The 11,728-nt window shown below is 39.4% G+C and overlaps 2 protein-coding genes across 2 annotated transcripts in view; both read left to right on the plus strand.

Annotated features, from left to right (window-relative positions):
- LOC148030121 (proteasome subunit beta type-5-like) overlaps positions 1-4,012 on the plus strand; it is a 29,802-nt gene extending 25,790 nt beyond the window's left edge. The window contains exons 3-7 of the mRNA XM_087686398.1: positions 2,753-2,859; positions 2,989-3,123; positions 3,221-3,324; positions 3,413-3,513; positions 3,595-4,012. Of these exons, the coding sequence (XP_087542524.1) occupies positions 2,753-2,859; positions 2,989-3,123; positions 3,221-3,324; positions 3,413-3,513; positions 3,595-3,719 (572 nt within the window). The 3' untranslated portion in view covers positions 3,720-4,012. The remainder of the gene's footprint in view (positions 1-2,752; positions 2,860-2,988; positions 3,124-3,220; positions 3,325-3,412; positions 3,514-3,594) is intronic.
- A 3,768-nt stretch (positions 4,013-7,780) lies between these two features.
- On the plus strand, positions 7,781-9,359 carry LOC148030123 (uncharacterized). The gene has a single exon (XM_087686399.1). It carries the CDS (start codon positions 7,873-7,875, stop codon positions 8,725-8,727), a length of 855 nt encoding a protein of 284 aa, XP_087542525.1. The 5' UTR covers positions 7,781-7,872; the 3' UTR covers positions 8,728-9,359.
- The last annotated feature ends 2,369 nt before the right edge of the window (positions 9,360-11,728 follow it).

The following is an 11,728-nucleotide window of genomic DNA, read 5'->3' on the forward strand; positions in this document are numbered from 1 at the left end:
CCCTGACATTGCTCATGCAGTGGGAGTTGTTAGTAGATTCATGTCAAACCTTGGCAAGCCACATTGGGAAGTAGTGAAATGTATCTTCAGATATTTGAAAGGTACACAAGAAAAATGTATATGTTATGGAAAGGTTACACTAGAGTTGCAGGGAAAGGACATTAAGGACATAGAAGCAGATAGCTGTGACTTCTACGGAGATTTTGACAGAGTTGACATCTTCCATGCACTCTCTCAAAGACAGTATGCCTAAGCCCATAAATCAAATTATCTTTAGCCAAGCATAAGCCTAATGCACCAACCAATGGTGGGCTAATCCCAACCATTTGTGTAAAATTGAAAAGTGCAAGCAAATTCAGTCTTTATCTAGATGCTCTTATATATACTGGCTCTAGTCTCACAACTGTCCCATTTGAATTGTTCGCTTTTGATTGCATGCAAGCTACAAATCCTATTGTGATTGAATTGTCAAACAATAAAAGGGTTACTCTGACACACCTTACCCAAGCATATTTGTATCTAGGAAAGATAAAAGTGCCTATAGAAATTCAGCACGTGAAGCAAATGTGGTATGATCTACTCTTAGAAACAGATATCCTACAACATCTGGTCCCAGATACTTTCTAGTAGGATCATTTCAGAGTCTCATTCTCTCCTGGACAAAATTGGCGGAAGTATCTATTCTCTCACTGGAACTACACCGCATTAGAAGATCCAAGAAAGTGAACAATGGCTTCAGCGGCATGCTTATGCATTTCTTGATGAAGCCATTGTTTAGTTTCTTGAATCTTTTGAAGAATGAGCATCTTCGATACCTTGCTGAAAAGAGGAAGTAAAATTGAAAGATTGAGAAGTACTAGTATGCGTACTTGACATGCTAGTGAATGAAGGTGGAGAAGAAAATGGTTTATACTCCATGTTAGTTTCCACGCAAGGGTGATCAGCCCTTTGTGGAGCTTCTGTCCTTCGTGCAAAATCATTAGACTGGTGCACTAAATCCAAATGGGAAAACTCAAATTTACTTTTAATCTACTGTTGAACTCGATACATGAGGATGAGGCCGTATTTGGCTTGTGAAATCTCGTATGGTTTGTGGACTCCATGGTAGTCTGAAGTCTCTCAAGCCATGTGGGATGAAGGAGCAAGCTCTGAAGCTCACTTTGTCATGTATTATGATGTGCTAGGCTCGGGAGCATCATGATGATTTGATGAAGATGTATTTGAAGTCATCTTGCCCTCATGTTGTTCCTGCTCCTTGCAAAGGGCTTCGAGATCAAAGGTTGAGGTTTTGTGGAAGAGTACCTTGCTTTGATACCATTTGAAGAAATACCCTAATGCAAAAAGATAAATGAAAGTGAACGACAAAGCATAAACTCAAAAGAACACAGTTAGGGTTAGGGTAACCTAGAGACAATGAATATAGTGGAATTTGAATGAATGATTGAATACTAAAATATACAATATTCATGCAGTAAACAAGCTATGTAGGAACTCTCGTGTCTTGTGGACCGAGGTAGAGGTGTTGAGTGGGAGAGTGTGTTGTACTCCTGATGGATCCCAAAATGCAGCAAAGGCAGCCTTCGAGAGTTGAACACTAGCAAACACAGTTGTGGAAGCTGGATACAATGCAAAGAGGCAGTGAGGAGAGAGAAAGACTAAAAACCGTAGGTACTTGAAGAGAGAGAAAAATTGGGCAATAGCTGGAGACTAAAGGTGATTGTGTAGGAAGTGATGGTGATAGTTGGAGGAGAGTGAAACTCAACGAACACAAATGTCAAACAAATGGTGAAGTGATGGTGATAGTTGGAGGAGAGTGAAACTCAACGAACACAAATGTCAAACAAATGGTGATAGTGTGTGGAAGATGGCGACAACTCTAGTAGGTAACGATAGTAGCAAATGCAAACTCCAAAGGTGTAGTTGACAACTCTTGATGATGGCAACAGCCAATAGATGGAGATGGAGGCTGGAATCAAGCGCTAGATGGTAGTAGACAACAAGGGAAAGTTCTAACCACAATATCCTTTGTGAATGGGGAGCTCTAACCACAATATCCTCCGTGAATGGGGTGTGGGCAGTAGAGACAGCTTTTGAAACCTGCAAAAAAGAGGCTGAACGGAGGGTAGCCTGCCTATTTATAGAAAGTTTCAGGACCTCGTACCACACACCATTTTAAAACGCTCTTGAGCCACATATCATTTTAGGTTTTTAATTAATTAAGCATTTTTGGGGCTGTTTAAGTGGCTAATTCAACATGTAATGCTTATGTTGGCTCAATGAAAAGGGATGTAACTTATGGGAAACCTAGATTGGGCAGCTTCGCATCCTCAGTTTACTTATCCTTTCAATTATGTTACTGGTTTGTGTGGGCTGCAATTGAAGACAAATGCTTGTGATTTCTGAGCTTAGTATTTAGCTATGCCGCCAGCATGTTACAGGGGCATACGGCTGTCTTAATGACTAATTTTGCTGTCATTTTTTGATGTACATCATCTGCCTGAAGAGGGAGTAGTTTTAGACCAGAATTTTCAACTTCAAGATTTGAAGTTCAAGCAAATTGTGTCCTGTTGTTAGATGTGAAAGGATTGTGAGGGTTGTTTCTTGGCTTCATAAACTAGACACAAAGTTTCAAAGTTCAGGCAAACACAGTTTTTTTTGTTGTTGATTTATGGATATGTGCTGTATTGATGTTGATGGTTTGCAATTCACAAAATTGGTCTAATTGATTCATTATCTTTGACCATTTTGGCAGCTTCTCAAAATGTAAAGAAAATCCTAGAAATCAACCGTTACCTATTGGGAACGATGGCCGGTGGAGCTGCTGACTGTCAATTTTGGCAAAGGAATCTTGGTATAAGGGTAAGCTTTATATGATCAAACCCATCTTTGAAAAAATTTCACTCATGTTGCCAATATTGGCAAAACTTTCTATGATGATGAATATACGTCAGACATCTCAATGAACATTGGCAAGCTATTGTGTTTTAGTGCCGGCTTCATGAACTTGCCAACAAGAGAAGGATCTCTGTTGCTGGGGCATCCAAACTTCTTGCCAACACACTGTATTCTTACCGTGGTATGGGTTTGTCAGTTGGCACTATGATTGCTGGCTGGGATGAAAAGGTAGGGTTTCTGGTGATATTTCATATCTTGGATCACACATTGAAGTATGCTACTTATGGTTTGTTACCAATGGCTAACATTTAACAATGTGGATTAGGGGCCTGGACTATATTATGTTGATAGTGAAGGGGGAAGATTAAGTGGAAATCTGTTTTCTGTTGGATCAGGATCGCCTTATGCCTATGGAGTTCTTGATAGTGGGTAAGCATTCTTCAAGGGTAAAAGTGTTTTCCTTTACTTGATCAGAGGATCTGATCTGATCTTTCGGTGAATTCGGTACTGTATTTAGGTATCGCGAGGATATGTCCATTGAGGAGGCAGCTGAGCTTGCTCGAAGAGCAATTTATCATGCGACTTTTCGAGATGGTGCCAGTGGTGGTGTTGCCAGTGGTGAGTGCCAAACAGTTCTGCTTGGCCTTCTTTTTTAGTTTTGTTTTTGTGGGGACTGTATTTGTTCTTTCCTTCTTGCAGTTTACTATGTTGGACCTGAGGGGTGGAAGAAATTATCCGGTGACGATGTTACCGAGCTACATTACAAGTACTATCCTCCCTCTGAAGCTGTTGTGGAGCAGGAGATGGCTGACGCCAGTACCTAAATCTTGAATATAGCAAATCAACACAAGTTCCCCTAGAGGGTCCAAGTTTTCAGTGGCTTGTTCAAGCACACCCAAACAAGTTGCTTTGAGCAAAAGTTAAGTTGAAGCTACACTGGATGGCAGCTATATAGCGTCCTTTTGTTTGGGTGCCATTTTATTCTTACCTGATAATGTGTGGTGTCAAACAGTTGTGTAACTCGTGCATCTGTCATTGCATGAGTTGAGTGGTATTAATTCCTTACAATCAGAAAAACAAAGTGAGCAATCACATAATCACACCATTTTGTCAAAAACTTTTTTAGCAAACAGTCATCATGTGAAGCTGTCCATCATCTTTGTTTTCTGGTATGAGTCTCCGAAGTATTGAAACCTTGTAATGGTAAGTTCTAAAAAGTTCATAAGACTAGATTTGTACATCTTCTGACATCTAGCATTGTTTAAAGTACATCAGCCAACTCAGCTGAGGGAGCTGGTTTGATCAAGTTGAATGTTGAAAGCTAACTTTTCAGGATAGCACCAATACAATGGCACATATGATAGAACGAGCTATCAAACTTGCTGTATTTAGAGCCTATATGCTCTTGCATCAGTTGCTTAAATTACTGACAACACGGAGAGAGAATGGAGCATGGCCATTTCATTCAGTTCTGTTGTGCTTGATGCAGCATAGAGGCAGGTTTGGCTTGTTGAAAGTCAGTGGTCGGGATCCCTTCTCAATCTCAAAACTCAATGTGCAAACATGTTGGACTAGCTCAAATGTAGCATCCTGAAATGACAAAATAAGGGCTGCTTCCAAGGGGGAGGGAAATGAATTACCAAGTTGAGAAGAACATCTTCCACTGCTAGGACTATCTAGTTGCTTGTGTCGATATTCTCAAATTCAAAGCAGTCCGTATTGTTGTAGTTAAATTAAGGAAATTTAGCAAATACTTTGGTAATGAAAACCAAGACAGTTTGAAATGTCTGAATGGTGAAGCGCTGTGGTGTCATGTTTGATCTGTTACTCCAATCGAGAACAGAAATGTCATGGTAGAAAAGAAGAGCTTAATGATCTCATAGAACACATGGTGTGGTTGAATTTGTGGCCATTTTATGATTCGAGTGGACTAAGTGGGAATATTGGTCAAGTGAGTGGGACTTTTTAAAAAGTAGCTAGCAATGGTTTGATACATAATTATCATCGTAGAACATTACCACACATTTGCACATTTGCATGTGGCAATGCTCCAATAGTTACACACATCATTGTAGAATAAATGCTGCATATCAATGCTGTTTGGTTGTTTCCTTTTAGCCAGGCCATTTAAAAATTTGTTCAATGTACATTGTAGGAACCGATTTGGCTTGTTGAGTTCATTCATTGTTTTATTTGATGATGAGAAATTGTTGGTGCATTCATTACATTTGATTGGTGGTGAACCTTGCCTTCGTTACTTTGGATTGATGATGAGGTTGCTTTTTCGGTTCGCTCTTGTAAGCTGCTTAGCAATTGTTAAATTTGGTTTGAGAGTTTTGAATCATTGATATCATTCACAACAATCATTAATAGTATGCCTATATTTTGGAGCTAGCACTCCTTTTGTCTCCTTGCCTCATGTTTACAAGATGGTGCTAATTGTTGTAGAATTGCAAGCTGATAAGAATGCACGAACTCATTTCAGTGTCCTTCCTCACATCACAAATTGCTTTCCAAAGTATGTTATCTGAGGCTTCGTGTGATGAATATGAGCTTCTAAGTATCTAACATTGTTGGGTATTGAACCTAAGCAAAGCCATAAACTTATTTTAACATGGTGTTTTGTCGTTCAACTCATTGGCTTGGTGATTGAACAATTATGAAAGCTTATACAAGGTGTTAAATTTCAAAGAAAGCACAAACAAAGATTGAAGCATCAAATCAAAATGTTAATTGCCCAAGCATGTTAGATGATTTAATAGACGTAAACATCATGTAAGGATGGTCGAACCACTATGGAATTGTAAACAAATGTTATGCTAGTAGTGCAATCTTTGACCAAGATCAAATTAAGTATATTAAGCTATTTATTATGGAGCTTGTGGTGAGAGGAATCATTTTAAAATGTACATCTTCACATGAAAAAGAAAGGAAATTTATTTGTAGACACAACAAAAGATGGTCTTCGAGCGAGTGCATTAGATTGCTCATGTTGCATACTAGTTGCAATAACTCTTCGAGAGATTATATTATATTGCTCTAATTGCTTATTGGTTATGATAGAAATTGTACTTGTTGATGTGGGGTGAAATAGAATGGAACATTTTTTAGCTTGTGCCAATGTAAAATCCATTCATTTTCACTATAAACACCCAAATCACACCACGATATGAAGGCCTAGAGTGTAGCCAAGGTGATCAATTTGGAAATGTAGTCTTATGTTCCAACATTAAATTGGTCTTATATTTTTGGATGTAGTGGGGTATAAAGTTCAAATGCAATATAAGGAGAACCAATAAAAAGTAGTTCTTCTAAATAAAATTTGCCACACATGTCTACTTGCATTAATGAAATGCCCTTTAGGCATAGGTGACATTGGTAATGATAAGCAACAACTTTTGAGAGCTCTTGAAAGGCAACAAAAATAGACACAAAAAAAATGTAAAAGTTGCCCTTTGCTTTAGCTAATGCAACAAAAATGTAAGATCTAAGAAAAATACAAGCTACCTTTTGCAATCTTTTATGGTACATGTAGTCTTCCCATTTAGGTGATTTTTTGAACTAGAAAAATGATAAAAATTATATACCACTTCTTTTTAGGTCTATTTAGGAACATTTTGGGGGGCATCAACATCATTAGCTAGAGGTGACATTTTGGAAGTTCTAACATTAATATATTTATCATCATTTTTGCGAGAATCTCTTGGGTTACTTCTCATAACAGGATAGGCCAAAATTTGATTCGAATGACCAAACATCTTGTACACAGTTTTAAATGATACCTTTGTTGATAATATGTAATAATGATGTTTAATGTCAATCTTTATAGAACAAATAAAGATTAGTTCTTAAAAAGGATTTACTTTCATCGAAATAAATTCTCCCAAGTTTATTATATAAGAAAGGGAAAAAGAAAAAGATTACGAAAAGAATGAAGAGTGACACACTCGAGTGATATAATTGTTATTTCCAAGAGTAATTTAAATGAAGGGATTGGAGAGAGATTACAAGTCTACATGTGATACATTTAAGTAGAAAGTAGAAGGATTATGAGACTTCATAGAGCCATGCCATGCCTAAGTCAATTGACTTGGTGTGGAGAGTCTCTCCTAGGAAAATCATGAGGCCACATAGTAATGACCTTCGTATCCATTCTAGCTAGAGGAACATCTTGAGAGACCCCAACTAGTCTTTAGAGATGTCAACAATATAACATGTCTTTAAAACCTTCAAAGTGTCAGTTTTGGATCGAGCAAAACATCCACTTAGATCATGTGGTGTCTGAAAATAGAATCACAATTGACATTGTTAAAATTAAAGTCTTTATGAATCTCCTTTATGAGTCTCTTGCCACCCACCATCTCAAAGGGGATGTAATGCTCCCTTGGCCAAACTAGGTATTATTGTCGTGATGATATTGACTTTGGATCCTTCGTCCAACAGAACATTGTTGATCATCTAATTTTGGAATTGAAGAGAGATAATTGGAATGGTAGGGTCAGGCACCTGATGGTACTTGCTTCTGATGTACCCTCTAAAATTTGTCTTCTAATTTTGGAACTGAAGAGAGATGACCGCAATGGTGGGGTGGGACACTAGTGGGTCTCTTGCTTTTGATGCACCGTCCAAACTTTGATGATACTTCCACAATGTTAGTAGTGCAAGTCAAATGGCAGAGCTACACTTGTATTACCATGGCTAGTGGGTCATTATATTCTAAGTAACAGGAACTTGGGAAGTGACATTATATTCTATTCTTACTAATGAAAACTGCGAGAAAAAAGCAGCCATGGCCGCCCACGTTCCAATGCAGGCGTGGAAATTGGGATTCTGGAATCACGTTACACGTTTCAATTCATTCAGTGACGTGAAGTCTTCAGAAAAGCCCAAGTCAACAAATGCATTTCTTCAACTCTCGTAGAATGACGACACGGTCTTCTCTCGCTACCTCACGAAACTGCGTAGAAGGCAGAAGTCATGGAGCTCGCATGCCTCAAATCTGGCTACCATAGCCAGGGAGATGAAAGCAGAAGAGTGCTTGATGCGGAGGGGCAAGGCGGGGACGACTACGAGATAGACTTCGAGCCCGTGGCGAGGCCTCAGCTAGCTGCCATATACAGCTGTGACTGTGATCAGATCTTCGGACAGCAGCAGCAGAGCCAAAACCATAGCCCTATCAGCGACAGGTATCGTCATCAGCAGCAGAGATCAGGTGGACGAGAGGGCCATCACCCTCTCTGCAGCGAGCACAGGCTCTTCTTGGAGGATTGGAACAGGCAGTTTGCGGACAGCGAGCGCAACCTTGCCCGCAAGCAGGCCAGCTGCAGCAGCGCCCAGTCGGACTTGTACCAGATCTTGGGCCTCTTCTTCGTCTTCCAGGGCGTCGTCCTCACCGCCGTCGCGCAGACAAACCAGATCACCTGCAGCCTCTGGTACCTCCCCTTCATCCTCTCCTTCATCGTCTTCGTCGCGGCCTCCGTCGCAGCTGTCCAAAAGCTTACCGAGATTGCTGTCCTCAAGGAGCAATACCTTCTCGAGCGCTCCCTGTACCGGTCCCTCTACAAGAGCATTGAGAAGCTCAAGGACGAGGGCCGTGATTGCGACCTTGACCGTAACCAGCCACAGCTCGGCCACAACTACACCAAGGAAGATTTGACCGGCAAGGGCAAGATGGACACCGTCCTCACCATTGCTAAGAACTTCATCTCGGTTTGGATTTTGAGCTACGCCGGTGGTGTTCTGTTCCTCCTCTGTGCGTTCTCTGGGGTCACACTCTTTGCTGTGAAGAAGATCCTGTGTCACGACACAAACTGTCCATCACCAGCGACATGAGCTTCTACTCAGGAGGCACCACATACCTAGCTAGGTACAAGTGGGGGCAAGGGATTGCCAATCCCCACAGTGGGCCCCTTGCTCCCAACTACATCTAGCTAGATATGTGCATAATGTTGTCATAATTCACAATTATAGAGGAGATTTGTGTAAAACTTTCCATGATCATTGATTGCTCTTTTGAGATTGGGTCTTCAATACCACATAGTAGTGGTAGATTCAGGTAGGCTTACTTAAACTCTCTGAGCGGTTCTGTGTATGAACCAGACAACATTGCTATGTGACATTTTGGTCAATCAAGATTCTTCTACACACTTGTCACTCAATGTTATCAAAGACTGTTAGAAAACTTGCAAATCCCAATGTGAAGAATTTTCATTGTATGCAACTGCTTAACATGCATAACTTTTACATGGGAAGGTTCCAGTTTTATATTATGCTGTTTCAGCAGGACAATGATCTTAATGGGTAGTTTTATTTTGCAGCAGGTATTAGTCGTTTTTTATTTTGCAGCAGGCTTAGTATAGACAGTGATCAGCTGGCTGATAACAGATGTATTTATATAACCCTAGACGGTTCAAATTACAAGCTCAATCTTTCATCGCGTTAGACATATGTACCTGAGAAGTAGATGTGTGTTGCATTTGACATGTTCCTAGCATGTCATATGCATAATATGTACAATGTATCTTATATAGTCCACCTTTGAAATGGGAATTCTCTTTGGGTTTTTATGGTATTTGTCAGCAAGTAGGTAAATTTAGTAGTGTATTCTGTCAAGCTAACATCCTTTCCTGGGAAGACTTTTTTTGGGTATGTTACCTCCCAGGCCGCCTTGAGAGGCCTTCTATTCATGTAATGCAGAGCTTTTAGCTCCAACCATGCTATTGTTTATGGATGGAGACCCATTCACAGGCATTCTTCACTTCATTTATGGAACGTTCCTCTTAAGTGAAGCTTATAACCAAAATGAGTGTTCTGAAATTCTTAGTTTCCAATTGACAATTTGAGTTTCCAGGTTCCGATTTTTAGATGCTTTTTGTGATCTTTATGAGGCTTGAATTCCAATGTCTGCTTGATGTAGGAACATTGATAAGAATGCCAGCCTCGACACAACTTCATACTTTGTTGTATGGCCCTTTTGCATATCAATATATCATCATGGAGGGAGTCATGAACTTAGTTATGATAAGTGTCTAGTCTAAGAGTCATGTTGGTAATATAAAAAGTGTTGTTTTAATATTGTGGCTATTCATTGTACTCCCACTGGTAGTTGTTATCAGAAGGCTTGGGTGAAGAAGTCAGTTGTGCAAATGATGATATTCTGAGTGTTCACGAAGTCTGTTTTGATTCAGAAATGTTTTTGGTTGGTCAGATCTGAAAGAGAAATATTATTCAGTTTTCTGTGGAAATATTTTGATTCTAAGTTTCCTGATTGATCAGTAATTTTGTGATGTAATGTTGGAAATGTTGATGTGATGTTTGAATATTATTTCCATCGTAAGTAGTACACATTAGCAATCCTACCATTTTGAATACCTTGATGCTGAACACACGGTGTTGTTTTTAGGATCTGAAAGATGCACGCTGCATCAAATGAATGTCAAATCTGTCCTCTACCAAGTAGATGGAAAGGTTAGTTTACTCGAAGCAAGGCTTGTGAGCAAGTAGAAGCAAGAACCAATCTGGATGTTCTAGAAGTAGAGGATCTCTTTCACGAGATAGAAGTGGATCAGTCTCTTTGAAAAATTCCTAGTTCATTTGATCAGTGGATGAGTTCATTTCTCTCAGTATTCTGGAACACAAATAAAGTTTTTAATGGGAGTGTTATGTGACTCAAGAGAAGTAGCAACTTTTGTTAGAAGAAGTTTGAAATTTAATCTATTACCAAAGAGGTCTTGCAACATTGGAAGAAGTAGCAATGCATTGGTTTAGTTAGTAATGTTATGCCTTTGGCATTGCCTTACTTGTTGCTGTTGCAGAGTGGCAATCCTATTTCTGCAAAGTGAGTTCCCTGCCTTGCAAATGTAGTAGGACTTTTTAAAACTTTCTGAAGTCCAACCTAAATGCTGTGTAAGCTGGCTTTAAAATGTCAGGTTTTCGGATATTGGGTTGGTAGAGGGATGCTGCAAATATTGTAAGTGTCCTGAAGCATTTATGTTTCTTATTTAAGTGTTAATGATGTGCAGAAGAATTGTGCAAAGGAAGAAACAGTCAAAAGTGTGATAGAATTGAGGAGGGAATATCAAGATTATCTATCAGGCTGCAATGCCCTGATCTTCTTTATCAACTGGCTTTTCTTTTCTGTTGATGCTTACTGCATATTAATATTGGTGTGCTGATCTTTTGACAGTGTTGCAATCATGACAAGGGCACTTTATGGGCTTCAACACTTTAATTCATTTGATGAACTCCAAGTTTCTTTCTTGGGGAGATTTAGGAAAGAAAAGACAACTAATGACATCATTAGGAAAATCTGAGATATGGAACAGAAGAGTAAGTTAGTGGAGGACTTTGCCCCAGAAGTTCAGTCCTGGCAGGAAGAAACCAACTTTTTGGCAAGATGAAGGCTTGGGGCCTGAAATCAAATTTGCGGCTACAAATCTACATGTTAAATAAGGATGTGATAACATGGTGGATGTAGCTCAAGAGTTGAGAAAAGACTCGGTGTTTATACATCCAGAAAGAAGAAGTATATTGAGAAAAGACTCAGCATGTATACATCCAGCAAGAAGAAGCATAGAGATGACTCAGATTTAGATTCTGAAACCAATAGTGGATCTAGTAGTGGTGATTTGAAACCTAATTTGACTCTAATTCAGAGGATTTTGGCCAGTAGTTCCAAGAAAAAGAAAGGTTCTTTGAGAAAGAAGAAGAAATAAAATAGTGAATTGAAGAAGGATGATTGATTGGGCAATTATCTGATTTTGAAGAAGTTGAAGTCTTTATGTCTGGCACCAGTGGCATCCAAGGAGAAGCCATTCTATCATTTCTGCAAAGG

Source organism: Lygodium microphyllum, chromosome 10 (assembly GCF_053477565.2).
Source record: "Lygodium microphyllum isolate KBCC chromosome 10, Lygodium_microphyllum_v1.1.10, whole genome shotgun sequence".
In the NCBI taxonomy this organism is placed as follows: Eukaryota; Viridiplantae; Streptophyta; class Polypodiopsida; order Schizaeales; family Lygodiaceae; genus Lygodium; species Lygodium microphyllum.